Source organism: Neovison vison, chromosome 11, assembly GCF_020171115.1.
Source record: "Neovison vison isolate M4711 chromosome 11, ASM_NN_V1, whole genome shotgun sequence".
In the NCBI taxonomy this organism is placed as follows: Eukaryota; Metazoa; Chordata; class Mammalia; order Carnivora; family Mustelidae; genus Neogale; species Neogale vison.
In genome coordinates this window covers 26,060,495-26,087,852 of record NC_058101.1, presented here as the reverse complement: position 1 = coordinate 26,087,852, position 27,358 = coordinate 26,060,495, and the positions used below count along the sequence as shown (strand labels likewise).

Genomic DNA, 27,358 nt, shown 5'->3' with positions numbered 1-27,358 from the left:
GAATAGCATACAAAAGGCTTAGGGGCTATATGTAGAAGAATGAAACTCGACCATTCTCTTACACCGTACACAAAGATCAACTCAAAATGGATAAAAGACCTCAACGTGAGACAGGAATCTATCAGAATCTTAGAGGAGAACATAGGCAGTAATCTCTTCGATATCAGTCACAGCAACTTCTTTCAAGATACGTCTCCAAAGGCAAAGGAAACAAAAGCAAAAATAAACTTCTGGGACTTCATCAAAATCAAAAGCTTCTGCACAGCAAAGGAAACAGTCAAAAAAACAAAGAGGCAACCCACGGAATGGGAGAAGATATTTGCAAATGACAGTACAGACAAAAGGTTGATATCCAGGATCTATAATGAACTCCTCAAACTCAACCCACACGAAACAGACAAACACATCAAAAAATGGGCAGAAGATATGAACAGACACTTCTCCAATCAAGACATACAAATGGCTATCAGACACATGAAAAAATGCTCATCATCATTAGCCCTCAGGGAGATTCAAATTAAAACCACATTGAGATATCACCTTACACCAGTTAGAATGGCCAAAATTAACAAAACAGGAAACAACATGTGTTGGAGAGGATGTGGAGAAAGGGGAACCCTCTTCCACTGTTGGTGGGAATGCAAGTTGGTGCAGCCTCTTTGGAGAACAGTGTGGAGATTCCTCAAGAAATTAAAAATAGAGCTTCCCTACGACCCTGCAATTGCACTCCTGGGTATTTACCCCAAAGATACAGATGTAGTGAAAAGAAGGGCCATCTGTACCCCAATGTTTATAGCAGCAATGGCCACAGTCGCCAAACTATGGAAAGAACCAAGATGCCCTTCAACGGATGAATGGATAAGGAAGATGTGGTCCATATACACTATGGAGTATTATGCCTCCATCAGAAAGGATGAATACCAACTTTTGTAGCAACATGGACGGGACTGGAAGAGATGATGCTGAGTGAAATAAGTCAAGCAGAGAGAGTCAATTATCATATGGTTTCACTTATTTGTGGAGCATAACAAATAGCATGGAGGACAAGGGGTGTTAGAGAGGAGTAGGGAATTTGGGTAGATTGGAAGGGGAGGTGAACCATGAGAGACTATGGACTCTGAAAAACAGTCTGAGGGGTTTGAAGTGGCGGGGGGTGGGGGTTGGGGTACCAGGTGGTGGGTATTATAGAGGGCATGGCTTGCATGGAGCACTGGGTGTGGTGAAAAAATAATGAATACTGTTTTTCTGAAAATAAATAAATTGGAAAAAAAAAAAGGCTTAGGGGTGCTTGGGTGGGTGGGTGGTTCAGTCGATTAAGCATCTGCCTTCGGCTCAGGTCATGATCTCAGGGTCCTGGGATTGAGCCACACTGGGCTCCCTGCTCCCTGGGGAGGCTGCTTCTCCCTCTCACTCTCCCTCTGTGTTCCCTCTTTCAAATGAAGAAATAAAATCTTAAAACAAAACAAAAACACAAAAGGCTCAGAGAGTAGACCAAGCACATAGTGTATATCCACTCTTTACTCCATCAGAATGACAGAAAAAATAAAAAGGGATAGGAACACACAACAAAGAGATTGTGAGATAGTATATAAGCAGACAAGAGATTTCAAACATTTTGCCCCCATCTGTTGGTTATCTTTAAAACCTACATTATATACTAAAACTTTCTTTTTTGGTCTGTCAAATACAGATGGTATCCTACGGCCTTTCATGTTCTAAGAAGAGAATCACAGCCCCCCCTCTTAAACATCCCCCTTACTTCTTATTTCCCCCTTTCATCTTGCAAATCATTTGTACTTTTATTTTTCCCTTGTCATGATGACTGGCATTTATATTTTGTTCTGTAACCATAATTTAGTCTTATGTGCTTTTTCCATGGTTTCATTAAAAAAAAAGTTCAAAATCAATCAATAAAGCATACATCATTATAAACTATATAACTATTAATGACACAACCAAATTATGTGCTATGATTACATTTCCTTATGCATATAATACTTTGCTCCTAGAATGCTCTGTGGTGTATTTCCTTCCTTCCTCCCTCCCTCTTTCTTTCCTTCCCTTTCCTTTCTTTTCCTTCTTTCCTTCCTTCCTTTCTTCCTTCCTCCCCCTGCCCTTCCTTTGCATTATCTACCTTAACCAAAGCTTTAACATGGAGGACATTGGGAGTTAAAGTATTCTAACCTCAAATACAGTGTCCTATCTTTGGAGGCTGGGAGCTTTTTCCCTCTCTGAATACTGCCAAACCTTTCACTCTCCCATTCTAATATGAGCAAATTTTGTCCTAGGCCTTTCTGCATAGCCAGCAGCCTGGAACTCCTTTTATTGCTCTCCTCTGTTGGAACAGTTTCATTAAATCCCTGATTTTTCTTTCTTGGTATACTGCCTTTTCTTGCTGGACATTCTTATGTAACCTCAGAAAAGGAACTGAAGAAAGCAGTTTTTGTATCCCTGAAAAGGCATTTTCTTACCCTCAAAGCTTCATGGTAGTTTATTGGATTCTGGAATTCTAGGTGGCTGATAATGTATTATTCACTATCCTCTGGTTTTCAGGGTTGCTGATAAACAGTGTGGGCTAGTCTCATTCCTGTTCCTTTGTAGGTGAGCTTCTTTTTTCCATCTTGGGACCTTTAGGATCTTACTCTCTTGTACTCTAAGGACTCATAGTGATCATGTCTAATTTAGAGGTCTTTTTATTCTTTCCAATTTCATCTCAGTAGGCCTATTCAATTTGACTATGTCCTTCACATCTGGGAAAGTCTCACATTCGTTCTTTGCTAATTTTTTTTTTTTAAGATTTTATTTATTTATTTGTCAGACAGAGATCACAAGTAGGCAGAGAGAGAGGAGGAAGCAGGCTCCCTTCTGAGCAGAGAGCCCGACGTGGGGCTCGATCCCAGGACTCTGGGATCATGACCTGAGCCGAAGGCAGAGGCCCAACCCTCTGAGACACCCAGGTGCCCCCGTCCTTTGCTAATTTCTTATTCTCTGCTTTCTCTTTCTTTCTGAAACTTCTAATATAGTTCTTGGATATCCTGGATTGGTTCTCTTTATCTTTTATCTTCTCTATCATATTTCAATGTCCTGTTTTCTTCTACATTATAGGAGAGTTTCTCAATTTATGTTTAAACTTTGGGTGAATTTTGTTTTGGTACATACCATAAAGTTCATCCTTAAATTATGTAATTGAGTGGTTTATAGTCTATTTACAGAGTTGTATAATTATCACCATCATATAATTTGAGAACATTTTCATCACACCAAGAAAAAGACCATATCCAAATTTCCTCAGTTATGAAAAAGACATACTGCTATAAATCTACATGTTGGAATAAAACCTGAATGAAATTTTCCATTGGGAGACACAAGGGTGCTTAGTTATACTTATTTACAACTGAAAAAAGCAGAAATGAGAATATTCAAGTAATTATAAGTGAACTCTTTTTTAATATAGTAATACTACTGTCTTTTTTATCATATTAAAAAAATTTTAACTAAAGTATAAATGCCTGGAAGATAAAAGAGGAAAAGAAGAGTACTAAAGGATGAGAGAAAACAAAAATAATCCTCCCATCCCCAGCCACCCAAAAAGCCTTGGTCTAGAATACATGAAAAGGCTTATGGTGGAGGGAGCCATGTCCCCAGAAGGAACCAGCAACTCCAGACTCAGGAGCCTCAGGTATGACGGAGGTAGAAAGTGAGGAGCATAATACAAAGCAAAGTATACAAATAGTAAGTGCATAGCTCAACTACTTTTTACGTATGTATCTATCCATGTAACCCCCATCCAGATCAACATATGGAATATATCCAATACTCTAGGAGACTCCTTGGTATACGTATACTTACCCAGCCGGTAATCCCACAAAGGTAGACCATTACTTCTAGCTCTACTACCACAGACCATTTTTTTCTGTTTTGAGTCTCATATAAGTGAAGTTATACATATGTACTCTTTCGTGTCTAGCTTTTTTTCAACATTATCCAGAATCTCAATCTTGTTTTCTTTTTTCTAACCATGCTTTATTGCTCTGTATTACCATAGAAGTTTCTTCATCTATTCTGCCTTAAAGGACACTTAGATTCTACAGTTCGGGGCCATTATAGATAATGGTGCCACGAACACTCTCTTACATGCCTTTTGGTGAACACTAGCACTCCTTTCTAGCGGTTATATGCCCACATGTTTGCTGGGTGAGTATATGCTTCACTTTAGTTGATAATGTCAAACAGTTTTCCATGGTTGGGTCAATATTTTCACACAATTTAAATTTGATTAAATTTAACAATTTAATATAATTTTGAAAGTATATAAGCAATGTCTGTATCGCTAAGTTTCCTCCTGGTATTTTATGTTTGGTAGCCAAAACACTAATAAAAATGAGAGAAAAGAATCACAATGGAAAATACATTGCCATATGATACTATGCATCTTTGTTTCATTGTTCTCATACTATTTTTACGTATTTACTTACTTACTTCTTACCTAGTTACGTAGAAAAAGGCCTGGAAAACAAGGTATTAATTTAGGAACAAAGATTATGTTGAAGAGCAAGATGGAGGGGAGGGAAGATATTTTATTTTATGTACATTGTGATTTGAATTTTCTAGAAGCATGTGCTAGTGTTATTTTTTTAATATATATTTTTTAAAGATTTTATTCACTTATTTCACAGAGAGAGATCACAACTAGGCAGAGAGGCAGGCAGAGAGAGAGTGAGGGGGAAGCAGGCTCCCCGCTGAGCAGAGTGCCCGATGTGGGCCTCGATCCCAGGACCCTGGGATCATGACCTGAGCCGAAGGCAGAGGCTTAACCCACTGAGGACCAGGTGCCCACTAGTGTTACTTTTTAACCTCTTTATTCTGAAATAAAATCATTTATCTCAGGTAAAATAAACAGATTTGTACAATGGATGAAGCATTGTCTTTCAACAGATTAAAGAAATAGAAAAGTAATAATAACTGCCTGCTTCCCACCTCTACTGAGGTCAAAGGGCAAAGAAATATGGTTAACATGCAGGTGGAGAGATTTAAGTCAGAATGAGAAACAAACTTCATGATGGCAATGACTAAAGATGCTGAAACAAGTTATTAAAGGAGGAAGAAGGAAAATGTTATAAATCTTCTCCCGTAGGGACTGAAGGACAGGATATACAGCCATCTGTATTGTGAAACCTGGACAAAGTACAGCTGGGAATTGAGGTCCATTTTTATACTACCATATATATGAAGGTTTCCTGGGATTTCCTTTAAATTGTGTATGTTTCTTGTTACACAAATTTTGAGCTCTACAGCATTACGAAGAGTAAGAAACTAATGTGAAAATAGCATTTTAATTATACAAATCAATTCAAATGTTTCCAAAATTCAGAAGTTTATTGTAAAATATGTTTTCAGAATAGCTTGGAATGAAGAATAACTGCTAAGGGACCATGGGTCACAAATAGAAAATAAACAGCTCTCTCTGAAAGTTATACAAAACACTGAAATATAAAATCACCAGAAGCATTTATGGTTTGGTTTTCCTTGGAAATGTAGCCTTCCCGAGGCTAACTTAAACACTAAATTAACATTCATAAACTCAAGAGAAAGCATGGAAGGGAAGAGATATATATCTAGAAGGCAGTATCCAAGGCTGCCGGGGAAGGGACATTTCCTCGGTGGGACCACTCTGACCCGGAAAAGAATTTCTGCTCTTAGAGGAGCCTCTAGGTAAATAAATCCCACCCTGTAGCCACAGACCTTCTCACCATATCATTCTCTTGGGTTTTTAAACTCCTAGCCCATAGTCTCATGTTGAAAATACCTTTTATGTTGAGAAAACATAAAAAGGAAGAAGAGGAAAAGGAAGAGATGGATGAGGAAAAAAGAAGAGAAAAAGATGCACCAATTTAAGTTGAAAATATAGGGCCAGAGAGCAGATCCTTGAAGAAAGGATGTTAGAAACTTAGATTCCCATTTTGCAGATGAGAAAAACAGAGAAGCAGAGACAATTTGAGGTCTGTTTTAAGTGATAGAGTTCAAGGGGAAGGCATTTGTTTAGTGGCCTTAAAACATTCAGGCATTATTAATTATTAATCCAAAAGAAACTCTTTATGTTTCTGTATATTCCCTGTCTTCATATCCCTAAATAGAGATATTCTTTAGGACTCTGGCCTCAGCCCTTTTTCTCAACCATTCTACCTTCTCTCTCTAGTTGATCGACCTTATGTTTCCCTTAGAAATTCACTACTTAGGTTTCAACATAATCACCAGGTCACTAAATCCCTAATCTCTATTTTCACTTCTGGAAATCAGTACTCTAGCCACACATTTTCCAACTGAGATGATCAGGGAACAAATCCTTTAGACAGAATAATTCTACCCCCACATGTGGTAGAGTAGTCTTCATATGCAGTTGCGAGACCATTGGTCATTATGTTTACAATGTGTCTTGCCTGCCCAGGATATGATAAATAATTCCATCATACTATACCCTCCTTATACAGAACACCCTGAATTTCATAAACACTACGTTTCACATAAATCACCTCATCTAATTATCAGTTACCAGATAATCTGCTACCCCCCCCATTTTGCACATGGAGAAACAGATTCAGAAAAGTTAAATGACTTTGAAGACAAAATAATATTTTATACATTTCTTATTCCCTATAAGGACTTAATATATAATATATGCAGATAATAAATATCTTTCAAATGAACAAAAATGACTACTAGCTGTAGATCTGAATAATATCTAGAAAAAAAAAATGCCAGTGAGCTTTCTCCCCTTCTATTTGGACATCCAACTATAATTCCAACTATCTCTAGGAAATTGTGTCAATCTTATACCCCAGAGAATGTGGAGTTCTTTTAAATGATGGTTCTCAAAGATGTTCCACAGGCCTCTGGGTTCCTGAGACACTATCAAGTGGTCAAAAAAGCCAAAGTTATTTTCATAATAGTACTAAGATGTTACTGGATTTTCTTACTCTACAAAGTAACTCTGCAAAGTTACTCTTGCTACTCTTGTTTACCCCTGGTACAAAAACACTGGTGGGTAAAAGGGTTGGGGCATCATACCAATACAGACAGTGGTGCTGAATTATACAAGTAGTCAGTTTCACTTCAGAATGATCTTGATGAAACTATAAATGTTGTTCATTCTTTTTAAGGTTTTGTTTATTTATTTGACAGACAGAGATCACAAGTAGGCGGAGAGGCAGGCAGAGAGAGAGAGGGAAGCAGTCTACCTGCTGAGCAGAGAGCCCGATGCGGGGCTCGATCCCAGGACCCTGGGATCATGACCTGAGCTGAAGGCAGAGGCTTTAACCCACTGAGCCACCCAGGCACCCCAAATGTTGTTAATTTTATCAAATCTCAACCCTTAAGAAAACATCAATATCCTGCGTAAAGAAATGGGAAACATACAAAAAGCACTTCTGATACAAACTGAAGTATAATGATTGGCTTGAGGAAAAGCACTGAGGCAATTACTTGAGTTATGAACTGAACTAACCCCTGTTTTCATGGCACACAATTTTTACTGGGAAAGACAAATGAAAAACTCTGATTCTTTATACATTTTCCAAAAAAAAAAAAAAAAAGAACAAAGTGGGCTTGTCGCTTCAAGGACAATGATTTGTCAAGAACAGAAGTAAGTTTTCATGTCAAAATTTTAATTTTGGAAAGCTTATATCTGCCCTTATATCCTTACATTCCAAATAACTAAATATTTTCTAATTATTTAATTGGGATAGCAACATATATGGTATTTTAATATAATATGTGTCAACATCCAGAATATCAGCCTAATTTAGAGAACCAATATTTTCCAAGTGACTAATGATATGGTATAAATAATGTGTGTATAAAAGATCCATTTATTTATTTTAGTTAGTTATGTTAGTCAACATACAGTACATCACCAGTTTTTGATGTAGTGTTCCATGATTCACTGTTTGCATATAACACCCAATGTTCCATAAGTCCATGCCTTCCTTAATGCCAGTCATGGGGCTAACCCATCCTTCCACCCCCCTCCCCTCTGAAATCCTCAGTTTGTTTCCTGGAGTCCACTGTCCCTCATGGTTCATCTCCCGCTCTGATTTCCTCTCCCTTCATTTTCTCCTTCCTTCTCCTAATGCCCTCCATGCAATACCTTACATTCCACATATAACCATTTGATAATTGTCTTTCTCTGCCTGACTTATTTCATTTAGCATAGTCTCCTCCAGTTCCATCCATGTCAATGCAAAGTATGGGTATCCATGATGGCTGAGTAATATTCCATTGTATATATGGACCACATCTTCTTTATCCATTCATCTTTTGAAGGGTATCTTGACTCCTTCCACAGTTTGGCTATTGTGGACATTGCTGCCTTGAACAATGGGGTGCATGTGCCCCTTCATTTTCACTACATCTATATCTTTCAGGTAAATACCTAGTAGTGCAATTGCTGGGTCATAGGGTAGCTCTATTTTTAACATTTTGAGGAACCGCCATACTATTTTCCAAAGTGGCTGTACCAACTTGCATTCCCACCAACAGTGTAAGAGGGTTCCCTTTTCTCCACATCCTCTCCAACATTTGTTTCTTGCCCTGTCAGTTTTTGCCATTCTAACTGGTGTAAGGTTGTATCTCAATGTGGTTTTGATATGAATTTCCTTGATGGCTAATGTTGAACATTTTTTCATGCATCTGTTAGCCATTTGTATGTCTTCTTTGGAGAAGTGTCCATGTCTTCTGCCCATTTTTGACTTGATTATTTGTTTTTTTGGGTATTGAGTTTGAGAAGTTCTTTATAGATTTTACATACCAGCCCTTTGTCTGTAGTGTCATTTGCAAATATCTTCTCCCATTCCGTGGTTTGCCTCTTTGTTTTGTTGATTGTTTCCTTTGCTATGCAGAAACTGTTTTTCTTTTTTTAATTGGATTATGTTAATCACCATACAGTATATCAGTAGTTTTTGATGTAGTGTTCCATGATTCATTGTTTGCATATAACACCCAGTGCTCCATGCAATCCATACCCTCCTTAATACCCATCACCAGGCTCACCCATCCTCTCACCCCTCTCCCTTATAAAACCCTCAGTTTGTTTCCCAGAGTCCATAGTCTCTCATGGTTTTTCTCCCACTCCAATTACTCCCCCTTCATTTTTGCCTCCCCCTAATGTCCTCCATGCTATTCTTTATATGCAGAAGCTTTTTATCTTGATGAAGAAGTTCCAAAAGTTCATTTTCACTTTTGTTTCCCTTGCCTTTGGAGATGTGTCTTGAAAGAAGTTGCTGTGGCCAATGTCAAAGAGTTTACTGCCTATGTTCTCCTCTAGGATTTTGGTAGATTCCTGTTTCACATTTAGGTCTTTCATCTATTTAGAGTTTATCTTTTAAAAGATCCATTTAAAGCATAAGAGACCAATGGCTTTTTATGTAACATGGTATGGAAAATCCAATGTTATGATTTTATATTCCACAATGTAATTAAATATAAGTAATTGCCTCTTGCAAAGCTGGTGCAGTATCAAAGAAGAATATCTTCAATTTTCTGAAGAGGTATTAAAATAGTCCTCCCTTTTCCAACTATATATCTTTCCGAGGCCATTTATTTTTATAAACTTCATCCAAAATACTACACCATAACAGATTATGAAGAAGCAAATAAGAGAAAACAGCTGGCTTCTATTAAACCAGACATTAGACGTGCACAAAAATGTAAAACAGTGCTAGTCTACATTATTTTGTTTTAGGAAACAGTTATTTTTCATAAAAACATTACTCATGTTCACATGCAATAGGTTTACCACATTTTTATATTAATAAATAAATATCTTTAAAAATTATCCCTGCTTGAATTTCTAATGTAATATTATTTACCTACCAATGAATCAATAGATATAATCCATATAAACAAAAGCTTATGGGGTCCTCAATAATTTTTAAGAATATAAAGGGGTTCTAAGACCAAAAAGTTTGAGAACCAATTTTCATAATCAATGTCACCCTTGGATTCCACAAGAGAATGATAGAAAAAGCAATCCATTAAACAAGTATATAACAAATACCAACTAAGAGTATTAATTCAAAATGTACTTACTAACTTCACGAACATTTACTGGATATAGAGTAAGTTCAAGATCTTCTTTTAGGTGTGGATAATACCAAGAAGCATAGGCAAGAGTTCTCAGCCCCAACTACTCAGGGTCTGCTAGTAACTACTGCAATAGCAATATGAAAAATAAACAGTACCAACAAGAACATAAGATGCTGTCCATTAGAGAGCATGGGAGGAGACAAGCGATACATTGGAGAAAGTGTTAGGTAAGATAAAGCCAGGAGACTGAATGTGTATTTCAGTTTTTTGCAGGGGAGGGAGGGATAGAAGTAGGCTTTAAGATCAGCAGCAATCATTAACTGAGTACATATGCATAAGGTACAACAGGGGATACAAAAACATCTACAGTCATCTTGGAAAGTAGAAGTAAGGAACAGAAAGCATAAAACAATTATCAGAAAAAAAAGAAGATAATCAGGGATAGCCTCCCAGTAGAATACTACCAAACATTTAAAAAAGAATTAATACCTATTCCCCTGAAACTGTTTCAAAAAATAGAAATGGAAAGAAAACTCCCTAATTCTCTATGAGGCTAGCATTATCTTGATCCCAAAACCAAAGGCCCCACCTAAAAGGAGAATTACACACAAATATCACTGATGAACACGGATGCAAAAAGTCTCACCAAGATACTAGCTCATAGAATCCAACAGTACACTTAAAGGATCATTCACCACAACCAAGTGGGATTTATTCCTGGGCTGCATGGGTGGTTCAATTTTCACAAATCAGTCAATGTGATATATCACATTATTAAAAGAAAGGACAAGAACCATATGATCCTCTCAAAAGATGCTGAAAAAGCATCTGAAAAAATACAGCATCCTTTCTTGATAAAAAACTATCTGCAGTGTAGGAATAGAAGGAACATACCTCAATATCATAAAAGCCATATATGAAAAACCCACAGCAAATACCATTCTCAATGGGGGAAAATTGAGAGCTTTTCCCCTCAAGTCAGGAATACAACAGAGATGTCCACTCTCACCACTCTTGTTCAACTTAGTAGTGAAGTCCTACCCTCATCAATCAGCCAGGGGGGTAAAAAAAAAAAGGCATTCAAATCAGCAAAGACAAAGTCAAACTTCCACCACTCTTTGTAGAGGACATGACATTCTATGTGGAAAACCCAAAAGACTCTACCCAAAAACTGAAAGAACTCATACAGGAATTCAGCAAAGTGGCAGGATATAAAATTAATGAATGAAAGTCAGCTGTGCTTCTATACACTAACAATGAGACAAAAGAAAGAGTAATCAAGAAATCGATCCCATTTATGATTGCACCAAAACCATAGGAAATACAAATAAACCTAACCAAAAAGGTAAAAGATCTCTACTCTGAAAACTACAGACCACTCATGAAAGAAATTAAGGAAGGTATTAAAAAATGGAAAAATGTTCTATGCTCATGGCTTGGGAGAACAAATACTGATAAAATGTCTATGCTACCCAAAGCAATATACACATTTAATGCAATCCCTATCAAAATACCATCAACATATTTCACAGACCTGGAATAAACAATCCTAAAATTTGTATAGAACCAGAAAAGACCATGAATAGCCAAAGGAATGTTGAAAAAGAAAAAAGAAAAAAAAAAAAAAAAGCTTGTGGCATCACAATTCCGAACTTCAAGCTCTATTACAAAGCTGTAATCATCAAGACAGTATGGTACTGGCACAGAAACAGACACATAGATCAATGGAATATAATAGAGACCCAGAATTGGACCTTCAACTCTATAGTCAACTAATTTTTGACAAAGCAGGAATGACCAGCCAATGGAAAAAAGACAATCTCTTCAACAAATGTGTTGGGAAAATTGGACAGCCACATGCAGAAAAATGAAACTGGACCATTTCCTTACACCATACACAAAAACAGACTCAAAATGGATGAAAGACCTAAATTTAAGACAGTGATCCCTCAAAATCCTAGAGAAGAAGGCAGGCAGCAACTTCTTTGACATCAGCTGCAGCAAATTGCTGCCAGATATGTCTCCAAAGGCAAGATAAACAAACAAAAAAAATGAACTATTGGGACTTCATCAAGATAAAATCTTTTACACAGCAAAGAAAACAGCCAACAAAACCAAAAGGCAACCTTTGGAATGGAAGAGGATATTTGCAAATGACATATCAGATAAAGGGCTGTATCCAGTCTCTAAAGAACTTGTCAAACTCAACACCCAAAGAACAAATAATCCAATCAAGAAATGGGCAGAATACACGAACAGACATTTCTCCAAAGAAGACATCCAAATGGCCAACAGACACATGAAAAAGTGCTCCACATCACTCAGCATCAGGGAAATGCAAATCAAAACCACAATGATAAATACCTAGCAGTGCAATTGCTGGTATTTACCCAAAGGATACAAACATTGTGATCCAAAGGGGGACCTGCACCCCAATGTTTATAGCAGCAACGTCCACATTAGCCAAACTACGGAAAGAGCCCAGACAGCCCATTGACAGATAAATGGATAAAGGAGATGTGGTGTAAATATATACAACTTAACCATCTAAAAAAATGAAATCCTACCATTCACAATGACATGGATGGAACTAGAGGGTATTATACTATGTGAAAGAAGTCAATCAGAGAAAATTATCATACGATTTCACACATATGTGGAATTTAAGAAACAAAACAGATGAACATAGGAGAAGGAAACAAAAAATAAAAGAAGATAAAAACAGAGAGGGAGACAAACCATAAGAGACTCTTAACTCTCGGAAACAAACTGAGGGTTGCTGGAGGGGGTTGGGGGATGAATTAACTGGGGGATGGGTATAAAGGAGGGCACGTGATGTAAAGAGCACTGGGTGTTATACGCAAATGATGAATCACTAAATTCTACCTCTGAAACTAAAACAAATATACAAACAAAACACAATGAGATACCACCTCATACCGGTCAGAATGGCTAAAATTAATATGTCAGGAAACAACAGATATTGGCAGGGATACAGAGAAAGGGGAACCCTCTTACAGTGCTGGTGGGAATGCAAGCTGGTGCAGCCACTCAGGAAAACTTTTCCTCAAAAAGTTAAAAAGACGGGCGCCTGGGGGGCTCCGTGGGTTAAAGCCTCTGCTTTCGGCTCAGGTCATGATCCCAGCATCCTGGGATCAAGTCCTGCATCGGGCTCTCTGCTCAGCGGGGAGCCTGCTTCCCTTCCTCTCTTTCTGTCTGCCTCTCTGCCTACTTGTGATCTCTGTCAAAATAAATAAATAAAATATTAAAAAAAAAAAAAGGTTAAAAACAGAGCTACCCTATGACCCAGCAATTGCACTACTGGGTATTTACCGTAAAGATACAAATGTAGTGATCTGAAGGGGCATGTGCACCCGAATGTTTACAGCAGCAGTGTCCACAATAACGAAAACATGGAAAGAGTCCAGATGTCCACTGACAGATGAATGGATGAAATGGATAAAGAAGATGTGATGCACACACACACAATGGAATATTAGTCAGCCACCAAAAATTGAAATCGTGCTATTTGTGACAACACAGATAGAACCAGAGGGTATAATACCATAAGAAATACCATACGATTTCACTCATATGTGGAATTTAAATAACAGAACAGATGAACATAGGGGAAGGGAAGGAAAAATAAAGTAAGATAAAAATTTAAAAGGAGGCAAACCATAGGAGGTGCTGAGCTCTAGGAAATAAACTGAGGGCTGCTAGAAGGAAGGTGGGTAGGGAAAAGCAATAACTGGTTGATGGTCATTAAGGAGGGCGTTTGATCTATGAGCACTGGGTATTATATGCAATGGATGAATCACTAATCTCTACCCCTAAAACTAATTAAAAAAAAGAAAAAAAGAGGAAGATAATCAGAAGAGCAGAGTGACATGAAGACCAAGGGAAAAGAACCAAGGCGAGCAGCTGGGTGGCTCAGTCAGTTAAGTGTCTGACTTTGGCTGGGTTCATGTTCTCAGGGTCCTGGGATCAAGCCCTGCATAAGGCTCCCTGCTCGGCAGGGAGTTTGCTTGTCCTTCTTCCTCTGCCCCTCCCCCAACTCATGCACATGCACTCTCTCACTCTCTCAAATAAATAAATCAATAAAATCTTAAAAAAAAAAAAAAAGAAAGAAAGAAAGAAAAGAAAAGAACCCAAGGGAGAAGACATTGGATGTCTACACACACATCAAGAGGAACAATTCCAAACAGGAATTTTGTAAATACAAATATTAATGCATGTAAGTGAAAGTGGAAATAGTCATTGTCCCTCTATTACCCACCCACACTCATTAAGCAATCCTTTCAGAAGCACTAAGCCATCCTCTATGCACCAAACTTAACAGCCAGGAAAGAATTTGATATGGACACTATGTAGCAAGGTTTTAGATTGGCACAGATTTAACTACAATGCACTGTAGTAAATGCAACAGGAAAAAGAGGTGTGGGTCCTCAGAAGCTAGAGCAATCACTTCAGCCTGCTGAAGAAGGGCATGAGAAGAAGAGCAGAGAGAGATTAGATATGGTTTCCCAGAGAGAGTGACTTTTACATTAGATCCTGAAAAATAAGATGGGCTTTGAGAAGAAAGATTGTGTGTGTGTGTGTATGTGTGTGCACGCGCACGTGTGCACTTGAAAGTGAGTGGTTAGTCAAGGTCTTGGCAGGAAAGAGATGGCACATTCAAAGGAGGAAAAGAAGGCAAGCTTAATGATGGGACTTTTTATAAGAAAACAGCCTAGGTAAATCAACAAGGGCCTAGTAGAAGGATGCAATCAATTGCAGCCTGAAAAGGTAGAAGACAGGTAAATGATACCCTAAGGACAGTCTCCTTTCACCCTCTAAAACCCCTGCCCCTGCCTCCCATTGGCGGACTCTACCTGAGAGGTCAAGGACAGGGAAACCTGTTGAGGCAGTCTAAAATGGTTAGCCTCCAGAAGCGCAGGTACAGAACAGGGCAGTGGATTTGCTGAGACAATCAAATGGGAATATTTCAGGCAAAGACCAGAAAGATCTGGCTTTGTGGGAGTTTTTGCTGGGGTCTCGGGAGAAGGGAGGGAGGGCATTGGGAAAGGATCAGGGAAACATCCAGCCAGAGGGCAGAGAAAGTTTAAAATCATCATGCCCAGGAGTTTGGACACTCTCTTGAGGCAGTGGGGACACACCCAAGGGCTTTAAGTGCAGGAATGACACAGTCATCTCTGTGTGTCAGTAGTTTGATTCCTCTATCTAGAAAGATGCCTGGTATAGAAGTCTGCAGACCCAGGTTTGTATCCTGGCTTACTTGCTGTAAGACCGTATGAGTCTGGGTGCAAACAGGCAGAACATACCGCAGTTATCCAAACAGAGAAAATGTAACATGCAAAACCGTGAACTGCATCACTGAAAGGGTAAAGAGAGCTCCAAGGGATGGGGGCTGCGGCAACCATCGGAAGCAGGTACCACCACTGCACTGAGGAAACAAAGGGCAGAGGTTGAAATTATTAAAACTGGGCACCTGGGTGGCTCAGTGGGTTGGGCCGCTGCCTTCGGCTCGGGTCGTGATCTCAGGGTCCTGGGATCGAGTCCCGCATCGGGCTCTCTGCTCAGTGGGGAGCCTGCTTCCTCCTCTCTCTGCCTCTCTGCCTACTTGTGATCTCTCTGTCAAGTAAATAAATAAAATCTTTAAAAAAAAAAAAAAAACAGAATCACAGGAAAGTGTGGCTGACTCTCAGATGTCTCAGAAGGGAGCCCTCCCTGGCTGCGCGGACACCCCTGCGGGGGCAGGCCCACAAAGCTGCTCCCTCACGTGGGGGCGGAAATGCACAGCGCCTGCCAGCGGTAGTGCCAGTCTGACCCTGATAAGCAGAAGGAAAGGCCACGGGAAGCAGAGAGGAAGGGGCACGTGGCTCCTTCCCTGCCCGCCTTGCCGTCTCCCTTGAGCAGGGAGCCAGCTGGAAGAGCACAGCGGTGGTCTGCAGAGTCCCAGCGTTACCGAGCCCAAGAGTGAGGTGCGGGTGGAGAGACAGTAACTTCGCTACTGGCATGGGAATCCTGGAAAAGAAACGGCACGTTTTGGGGCCTCAGTTTTCCTTGTCTGTGAAATGGGAGTAAAAAAAAAGTACCAAATTCAAAAGATTATTGAAAGGCTTGCATGAAACAAATTGCATAAAAACTATGTTAAAGTAAAAATCGGTTCCTTTCCCCATTCCTCAAATTGTGGAAACAGCTTCTATATGAAGACAAGGAAGTGTGAGAGTTAATAATCAGTGTATGTGTCCTATGCACCCAGATTTTCTTATCTTTTATAAACTACCCTATATCACATGGTATGTGGATTTTATTGGGTTTTAACCTATCCTTTTGGCAATTTGACAATTTCCTCCACTCATTTCACACACACATACACACACACGCACACACACACACACACACAGATGTGTATGCACACGTGCTCCCGTTAGTCCCAGAAAAAATTCTCCAAAATGAAGGTGAAAGATATCAATGTGATTAAAATGTAATTGTTATCCAATCAGAAATGGATGAACTCTAGCACCAGGAAAGGAAGCACAGTATCCTCGATGAGGCTGAAAAAAGTACAGATTGAGTAAAATGGTAAAGTGCTTAGATTTATTCGTGTTTTTTACTTTTTTTTTTAATATTTATTTATTTATTTGACAGTTTACAAGTAGGTAGAGAGGCAGGCAGAGAGAGAGGAAGGGAAGCAGGCTCCCTGCTGAGCAGTGAGCCCAATGCGGGGCTCGATCCCAGGACCCTGGGATCATGACCTGAGCCAAAGGCAGAGGCTTTAACACACTGAGCCACCCAGGCACCCCTACTGCTGTTTTTTAAAGCCAGTAGTATGAAGTGGTAAAAGAGGAAATGATAGCAGCATTGGTGGGAAGCAACATTTACTAATCTCATTTGGAGCTTCATTAGGAGAAGTATAGTATCCAAAAAGAGGTGAAGACCAAGACATCATTCTTCCACTCTGGATGTCACATTTCGGGAGAGACATTAACAAACTGGGGCTCTGTGGCTCCAAACTAGAGGCAGTGGTGACGGTAAAGGTGGGAGAGGCTTGTCTCTTCACAAATGGTTGAAAGAGCTCATCCCATGTAATAATGAGTGTATGCAGCAGACACTGTGGCCCCCAGCAGTAGGAGAGCAAATTAATGTCTCAATGTAGTGGACCAGATTATTGTTTGGAAATTAGCTCAAGAGATTTTTCTCCAAAAGTGACCACAGAAGCTTGTAAATTCCAAATACAAGCAAGGTGATTTCGGGGGTGAACAGAGTCAGGAACAAGGTAACAGAATGCAATCGTAACTAAGCTGACAATGGGAAAACTACGGAGAATTCTGCATAAAGAGAGAATGTATTATCAACAAGGAGATACTCCGCATAAAGACTAGAGAAGGACCCGTGAACTGGAAAGAGTGAGTAAGCATATTTCCCTTCCCAGAAGGAAAGGGGAAAATCATTGAACTGTTTGTTTGCTTTGATTCTCCTCTCATCAAACCACCTCCTTTTAATCTGGTTTCCCATGTAGACTCCCTCTCCCAGACTCCCACACCAACCCCAGTCCGCTTCAGTCAGAAGCTTCACTCTGCTCAAAGCTTTCTTTCTCCTTCAATATTCCAGGAAATAGGTATTTGCCCTATTTTTATGGACAAGGAAATTGAGGTTCGGCTCTTCAGTGACAGAACCAGACGTAGCTGGCTTTTTACCCATCACATGCACAAGCACAAGGCCGCAGCGAGTCTAGAAGCGAATGTTGCAAAGAAGTCAAGAAGGATGAGGACTGAGGAAAACGAACTTATATTTAATGATCTCGGAGACTTTTCTGTTACAAAGTGTCAGAGATCAGGCTGCACTAGACTAATACGCAAGAAAATAATGAAGAAACAGAGGAAACAAGCGTAGAAGGCTTTGCCAAGAAATCTGGCTGCAAAAGAAAGAATGATGTCATAGAGTCTGTCTTCCTTCAGCTCCAATGTGATCTTCCTGCCACCCATTAAACTCTGGGAAGTATGTCGATTCTGCAGACAGCAAGAGGACAAACTGTAAAGATTCTCCAGCCACAGAAGGACTCCAGAGAGGCAGATTCTGTGTAAAATGTAGAAACTGAGACAGGCATCTTCTACCCATTTCTTCTGTAATTGGACATCTTGGAGCCAAATGAATGGGTTCTCAGAGTCTATTTCTTTTGTACTTTCAGGATACATTTTTCATCTTGAAAGCCAGTGGGAAAAAAAATCAATTCAGTTTACAGGGTTTTAAAAATCACTTTTCTGGAACACATTTATTTAGCTAACTGACAATTTAATAACAAGTTCTTGGAAAGATGGCATGTGTTTATATGTGAAATGATAAAATGAATTTTTTTCTTTGTTTTAGCAATTACACTTTTCTCCTTTCACAAACTGATGTGTCTTTCTACTGGTGTTCATAATGTTTTAACATGAGTTTACCTTGTACTGATAAATTTTATATTTAAAATCTGAGGTTGGAATCATGGGAACCCTCTCAATCAATTTAATACAAGAGAATCCTCAATCTCAAATTAAAATTTCTATTTAATGTCTCAAAAGTATAAAAAGCCAAAAATCTTTAAAAAAAAAAAAAAAAGGGTGCCTGGGTGGCTCAGTGGGTTGAGCCGCTGCCTTCGGCTCAGGTCATGATCTCAGAGTCCTGGGATCGAGTCCCGCATTGGGCTCTCTGCTCAGTAGGAGGCCTGCTTCCCTCTCTCTCTCTCTCTGCCTCTCTGTCTACTTGTGATCTCTGTCTGTCAAATAAACAAATAAAAAATCTTTAAAAAAAAAAGTATAAAAAGCCTTATCACAGAAAAATTTATACTTCAGTAGAATTTATAGTGGTGGGTGGGAGAATAGTACATAGTTTAAAGCATATTTCATAGTTTTAAATGGTGCTAGAAAAAAGCATTCCAGCCATCTAAGAGACAAGAGCATGATTTTTTTTATGATAAACTATGTGATAAGGAATTTTCAAATACCAAGGTTTCATTATGCTTAAGCTCCAGATCTTTTCCTTACTGTTCACAGTGATAAATCTGTTGGTATATGAAAATGAGACATGCCAGAAATTCTGACTAGTGATATGAAGCAGAAACAAGGAGCTGCACTGCTAAGCTTTTACCAAATTATAGTTGGCACATGGGGAAAGTGTGATTTGGGTCAATGTTTTCAGGCCTTCTTGGAACCAAAGTTTGCTAACAATTGTCTGTATCTTTCCCTTTCTTTTTTTTTTTTCTCTCCCCATGTCTGGAGTTTGGGGAGAATGCAAATCATTTCATCTGAGGTTTTTTTCCCAACCTTTGGTCAACAGAAAACTCAAACATTTAAATTTGAATTCATGGGGTTACCTGTCTTTTTTTGAACAATTTATTTCTGGCTTTGATATTTTTTATTTTATTTATTTATTTTATTTATTTATTTGACAGATAGAGATCACAAGTAGGCAGAGAGGCAGGTAGAGAGAGAGGAGGAAGCAGGCTCCCCGCTGAGCAGAGAGCCCGATGTGGGGCTCAATCCAGGACCCTGGGATCATGAACTGAGCCGAAGGCAGAGGCTTTAACCCACAGAGCCACCCAGGTGCCCCTGGCTTTGGTATTTCTTAAAAAAATCCTCTAGAAAGTAAAATGTGTTGATCTTTCAAGAGTCCTATACTGAGCAATAAAAACTGATTCATGCTCCGTGAGAGAGCATCATTAGGCTGCATCATTGAACTGCAATATAAATTAACCTTATCACAAAACATTTGTGCAATCCTACTTTTCTTGATTCACAATACGAATCTGTTCTTGTTTTACCATGCTCATGGATAAGGAACTCCATACAGTAAACACACTTGTTATAAATGTGTATCTAGAACTGTGAAAAGAAAGAGAAAGGAAGGAAGGAAGGAAGAAAGGAAGGGAAGGAGGGGAGAGGGGTGGTGGCAGGGAGGGGAAGAGGGTGGGAGGGAGAGAAGGAGTGAGTTTGTTAGTTGGGTCTAAAAAATGGGGTCATAGCCGACCCCTGAGGGCAGTGTGTCCCTACTCCTTGCCTACTCTTTCAACAGTGTACAAATGTCTTCAATACTTTCACTGAGTTACATGCTGCGTAGCCTGGCCCACAGTTCAGAGAAGCTCAAATCAACATCCTCAGAGCCCATGGTCACTGTCTTTCCTAGCGGTGGATGTGCTTACCCATACTCATCTTGATTGGCAGGTTTTCTCTGCTTGCTGCTTCCACTAGATGTCTCCGGACTTCCATCACTGCCTCTTTGTGCCTGGTGCTCAGTAAGGCTTCCCACAGAGCTCTGGCAGCTGTGTCACTGCAATAAAACCACAAAAGAGCTTTAGAATAAATGTCTACTGGATAATGAGAAGAGTCAAAAGCAAAATAATTTCTTAAATATCCTTTCTGAGCACTAATATAGCCTTTCCTACTGATAGGATTCGGATTAAATGAAGAATATCTAATCCACTTTACTCAGCACAAAATACTGAAGAAATTAAGGAGATAATAAAATCAACCCCCACTTTTGGGGGTGTGGAGGGGGGAGAAAAGCTACACTGTGCTATGACAAGTGTGAGAAAAGTGTATGATAAAGTGGAGATTTGCATTCAAAAATTTTTCAGAGTATAATTCAACATTGCTCAAGGAATATATAAATGGTTTGTAAGACAAAATTAAAAACCTGTCTAAAAATGATTTGTCAGTAATTGTAAGCATATCCGTTTGACATAGCATACTTATCAGGGAAACACAAAGCATTCAGCAATGAGAATTCCTGTTCCAAAACTACTCAATAGACTTCCTAATGAATGGGTTTTGTACTGAATGAAAGTCAGGAATTGGGCTAAGTGACTGTGGCCTTAAGTAGCCCACTTTGGGCCTTAGGTTATAAGGCTGGCACTTTGGAAGACTTTACAATTAACCGTTGATCCAGCACGAAGCAATGCATTATGCACGGTCTCATCTGGGCTCACTTTTCCAACAGCCCTCTGTCTCACCCACCATGCCATGCCCAAATTATAAAAGAGTACAGTGTTCTTTCCGGAAGATCTCTCATGTAGCCAAGTACACACGTTTGTAGCAACGCTTAAAAAACTGAGTATAAAAAAACAAAGATGACGTCTGTCCTTTTCTGAGGACATTTTCCCTCCACTTAAAGCCCCACTAACACCTCCTACTATCCAGTGAGGAATAGTTTGAAAATGAATGCATTTTTGAGAGGTTAGTTTTAAAAAGTTATATCTAATATGACATTAATTTAACTTTAAATTTATACCTAATGAGGTGTAGCTTTCAAGTGTGAATTTCATTTAGAATAATGGAATGATGAGTTTAATATCTGGCACACAATAATCTTTCATTAATTAGTACTGATTTTATGACCATTTATTTTTTCTGATTGAACTATCATCACTGCTCAACATATTCTACTTGTTTGGCTCTGATCAAAACTGTCATCATTATAACTCAGCATCCAATATTCTAAGTTTAATTTAAATGAGCCGGTAAACTATTATGAGCCAAGTGCTCATCTCAGTGGTTGCAACATAGATCAAAATGAGGCACAAGCTCAAAATGAGGCTGAAAAATTAATCCCCCCCCCAAATGTGATAAGAAGCAGGTCCGTGCTTGCAAAGATTTTCCTGGTAGCACAGAGCAAGGGCTCTAATCCTGGCGAGGAGGACCGGGACTCAAAGAATGATTTCCACTGGAAATGATGAGCAAGTACAGAGATATGTAAGCTCTGAAAAGCAGCCATGGCAAAAAGTTGTTACTCGGTCTGGGAAGGAAAATGGTCCAGTCTTCAAGGAGGATATAAAAGCTTCATCACAAAACAAGAAAAAAAGAGGGAGAAGGACATTTCAGACATTTTGTTGCAATACAAAGTCCCACATACATGGCACTGAAGAGTACTGTTTTACTCCATGCCCGGATGCAGGGGAGAGGGCAGGAGAAGTCAGGGAAAAGGGGGAGGAAGGAGCTACTCTACATACAGACCTGCATTCCCTGCCAAGGCTTATCATTCCGCAGGTGACAGGAAGCCAAGGAGTGTGCAACAGATTTCACATTCTGAAAAGAGCTGCACAGCTTAGCAGTAATGAAAACAGTCTTTATCATCATTCAAAATGAGCTCTATATCCTATGGGGCTTTGGGAAGCCTCTATAACATCCCCAAAACTCTAAAGGCAATAGAGAACCACTAAAGTATTCTGAGTGGGGGAGGTATACTTCCAGGTTCCCCAGCTACAGTGCACAATTGTTCCTTGTGTTTGTTCTCCCAAAGCACCTCTCCCCAAATCACACAGATTTCTCATGTATCTTCAACTCGACACACAACTTTTAGAGTAGAACCTCACTGCCCTCCTCTTTTCTATGAGAGTATGCATTTTGCTAATACAGAGTGTCTCAAAAATCACAGTGGGTTATGTAATACTGGGGTTGCCCCATGGGATTAGCATAGTGGTTAAAATGTGGGATTTGGGAGGAGAAAAAAATCTGCATTCAAACTCTGACCATTCTCCCCTTTACCCCTAACATCTACATAGCCTCTCTGATCTTTCACAGGCACCCCAAACACAGGGACCCCTTCTCCTCCTTTGCCAGGAATGCTCTTCCTTTAAAAAGTGTCTGCAGACTATGGACTCTGAAAAACAGTCTGAGGGGTTTGAAGTGGCAGGGGGGTGGGAGGTTGGGGTACCAGGTGGTGGGTATTATAGAGGGCACGGCTTGCATGGAGCACTGGGTGTGGTGAAAAAATAATGAATACTGTTTTTCTGAAAATAAATAAGTTGGAAAAAAAAAAGTGTCTGCTGAAATGTTGCCTTATCAGAGAGGTCCCCCTTACTATCGTGTATAAAGAAGTGACGACAGCCCAACCTGGCACCTTACCCTGGCACTCCTCCCCCTTCCTGGGGCTCACTGTTCTACATAATCTTTATTACCATCTGGCCGAGCATATCTTTCCATGTTTATCTGTTTGTTATCTATCTCCTTCTCAGAAGGTAAGGTCCTTCAAGGAATGTAGGGGTTTAGTTTTACTTGTTGCTAAGACCCCACTCCCTAGAACACTGCCAGGCCCCATGGTAGGTATACTCAGTAAATACTGAATAAGTGAATGAATAAAGCGTGCTTGGTGTTTCACCTTGTGCATGTAACTAACTCTGTTTTCCTCCATCTTTTCATCTGTGAGACAGAGGGAACGACAGTGACGACCTCAGATGACTGATGTAAGGGTTAAATCTGGTAATGCACCTCCTGATTCATAATAAATGTAAGTTGATGTGTTTCTTGTGATGGTTGGGCCTATCACTACGATATTGTCTTAAAATCCAATGTGTTCAAGGGTTTGTAATATATTCAGGAACTTCACTTAATGACACTGAGCATTTTTTTTCATACAATCCTGATTTGTTCATACCTATTAAAGTCACGTGGGGCTTGTACTCTCTGGCTCTTTCTGTTGAAACATTTTTACAAGAAATACATAAGTTTCCCATGATCTCTAACACTGATACAGAGTGAGGTCATGCTTCCCTGAAAACTGTTTTGCTGATATAAACAAATTTGATTGTCTAGATACGTGTGACAGTTTCTAATGTTTCTTTCTGAATAAAACAGTTTCCTAACCACACCAAACTGTTACCCACATCATACTTGGTCATTTTAGGCTTACCAAGTTTAAACGCAGGAACTAATTCTAGCTCTCTGAGTGACTGGCACTGAAGAGGATTAAATTGTACTCACTGGCAGCTCTGCTGTGCCCTGCACCCACTTCTGCTCCAAGTCACTCTTTTATTGGTGTGTGATGGTTTACACACTGAATTCTTTTTTTTTTAATTTATTTTCAGCATAACAGTATTCATTGTTTTTGCACCACACCCAGTGCTCCATGCAATCCGTGTCCTCTCCAATACCTACCACCTGGTTCCCCCAACCTCCCACCCCCCGCCCCTTCAAAACCCTCAGATTGTTTTTCAGAGTCCATAGTCTCTCATGGTTCACCTCCCCTTCCAATTTCCCCCAACTCCCTTCTCCTCTCCATCTCCCCTTGTCCTCCATGATATTTGTTATGCTCCACAAATAAGTGAAACCATATGATAATTGACTCTCTCTGCTTGACTTATTTCACTCAGCATCATCTCTTCCAGTCCCGTCCATGTTGCTACAAAAGTTGGGTATTCATCCTTTCTGATGGAGGCATAATACTCCATAGTGTATATGGACCACATCCTCATCCATTCATCCATTGGAGGGCATCTTGGTTCTTTCCACAGTTTGGCGACCATGGCCATTGCTGCTATAAACATTGGGGTACAGATGGCCCTTCTTTTCACAACATCTGTATCTTTGGGGTAAATACCCAGTAGTGCAATGGCAGGGTCATAGGGAAGTTCTATTTTTAATTTCTTGAGGAATCTCCACACTGTTCTCCAAAGTGGCTGCACCAAGTTGCATTCCCACCAACAGTGTAAGAGGGTTCCCCTTTCTCCACATCCCCTCCAACACATTTTGTTTCCTGTCTTGCTAATTTTGGCCATTCTAATACACACTGAATTATTACATCAGCATCTGAGTTGAGTGTGGAGTTAATCACTGCCTTTCTCTAATATACTCATAAAAATTGATCCAATAGGCGTTTCATACCACTGAAGTTTCACATGAAATCAATTCCTGGTGTCAAATGTTGTAAGTCAAGAGAAGTTAATTAAACCCACATGATAATCATACTAGTCCATTTAATGTAATACTTTATCCTTTCCAACTGTGCAAATATTCTGTTTTCCTGATGATGAATAAACAATACACAGAGTACTAATCACCACAGAGCCAATGTAATAGACTAGCGGTAGGCAGTTCTGTAGAAGCATGCGTTCTGGAACCAAACAATAAAGGGTCTGGTTCTGTGCATTAGCCCAGGAGAGTTACACAATGTATCTGTACATGAGTCCTCCTATGTTAACTTGGGAATGGTAATAGTACCCAGTCAGCAGATTATTATAAGAAGGTACTAATATAACCAGAGTACCTAGAACAATGCCTGGCACATATTAAGTGTTTAATAAACGTACCAGTAGTAGCAGCAGTGGTAGTGATAAGATAAAAAAAAATAATAATAATAACAAAAAAAAAACCCAAAGATCAGAATTTTCTCATGAGATATAGAAGAAAGCCTTTTTTGGAAATAAAATTGTCTTTTCCATCTATTTGCATACATGTATGGATAAACACCGCCTGTAGCTTCATTTTCTAATATGAAAAGGTTAACAATACATAACACACAATTCATGATACACATACTAAAAACTCCAACTCAAGCAATCCTCGGGTATTTGACATCCTGAGATAAAGAATTTTGATTTTCATAAATAAAATAGGACATTTTCTATAGATTACTTCAAGACTTACAGCTATAGTAAGCAAAAATTTTTAAAAGAAATAATCTAGTTTTAAAACAGGCAGAAAACATGAATAGATGTTTTTCCAAGGAAGACATACGGATGGCCAAAAGACACATGAAAAGAGGCTTAACATCACTCATCATCAGGCAAATACAAATCAAAACTATGATGAGATACCACCTTACACCTGTCAGAATGGCTAAATTAAGGAAGGTTTTATGCAATGACTTCTGTGCCAGCTTCTTGCCTCATGAATTATATTGAAATTCTGCAGACTGCAAACAACAGGATATTTTAAAACTAGAATTGCTACTTATAGGAGGAGTTCAGATTCCATAAATATTTCCAGACTGATTTACAAAGTGCATGTATGATTTCTGGGGTAGAAGGGAACATTAAAGGTGGTAGTAAATGAATCATCTTTATATCTTCAGCAGGACACTACCTCACCCAACACAAACACATGAAAATCTGGTTTTGGTTTTCGAAGGCACCTAAAGAAAACTTTATAATATGCCTGAGAAAAACACTACAGCTGCAAACAAATCAAACTGCTATTAGATCCTACTCATACCTAATCTAAACCCTTTGTGCTTGACTGTTAACCTACCTTATCTAGCTTAGTCTACTGTCTTAAATTCAGGAAAAGCTGGGCAACATCTTTTAATTACCAGACCCACCACAAAACAGTTTGTTGCTTTCTTTCATGGTTAACTTAAGACAGACTTCTGAAATGTAAATAAAATATAATATTTAAAAATACTTTTAAATACCACCACTACCTTTCATTAGCACTTAGGAATCTACAAAACAATGCATGTCTCATTTGACCATAGCATGAGCTAAGCCATGATCGCTGCCCAATTTAAAAAACCTCAGAGAATCCAAGTGACTTACGTAAATATACTTAACCTGTAAGTGACAAAACCAGGACTCACTCCCACCCAGACAACTAGCTTCTGAGCTTGTTATCTTTCTACTAAACCTTGTCATGCCTGTGTTATGCAAATCGTCAAAGAGAATTGATTACATAGAATGTCAGTAATTTTAAAGTCTTCATATTGGTTTTCTTTAATAATCCTTAATATATCCTCAATTCTCCTTGTAAGTTTATATGTAAGCCTCACATAAGATAGAATGGAATAGAATGAAAAGTGAAGTAAATCCATATTACCTCATGAAACAGGAAAAGCTTGCTCTCAGGATTTGGCACTTTTTGTTTTAAGCAATATTGTAGAAGGGGAAGATGGTGGAGGAGTAAGGGACCCTAGTTTCATCTGGTCCCTAGAATTCTGCTAGAGAGCTATCAAATCACTCTGAACACCTGTGCACTCAACCAGAGATCTAAGAAAGGAATCACTACAATTCTACAAATAGAAAATCAACTCTTTTGTGCAAAGTAGGAGGTGCAGAGAAGTGAAGCTGAGGCTATATATTAGGAGATAAACTGGAGCAGGAGGGAGCCTCCTTAAGCCAGCTACCAGAAGGTGATACAGCAACAGAAAGCAAAATCAGAACTTTTAGAAATCTGCCCTGGTGAGGCATGGCCATGCTTGAGAGACACTCAGGTGGCGAAGCAGGGCAAAATTCTAGGTGGGACAGTATGATCTTGGGACCCCTGGGTTTATAGGAAGAACAAGATTGAGTGAGTATGGCAGAGTTTGCAGGCACCAGAACAGGGAAGCTGTTGCAATCAGCAAGCCCAGGAGTGGGCTCAGCTCAGTGTTGTCATAAACAGTCAGGCTACCGCTCTCGGAGCAGGGGCCCAGCAAGCAGCAGAACCGAGGTGAGACCCTCCTTCCTTCCCCAGGGAGGAGGGACATGGGTGTGCGCTGCAGGAGGCTGCAAAGTTGGCAGACTCCAGTGTCAGGTGCCTGAGATAAA

General features: G+C 39.4%; 1 protein-coding gene across 1 annotated transcript in view; it reads right to left on the bottom strand.

Annotated features, from left to right (window-relative positions):
• SCFD2 (sec1 family domain containing 2) overlaps positions 1-27,358 on the bottom strand; it is a 446,538-nt gene that overhangs the window by 342,799 nt on the left and 76,381 nt on the right. The window contains exon 3 of the mRNA XM_044267869.1: positions 20,264-20,391. Coding sequence (XP_044123804.1) covers positions 20,264-20,391 — 128 coding nt within the window. The remainder of the gene's footprint in view (positions 1-20,263; positions 20,392-27,358) is intronic.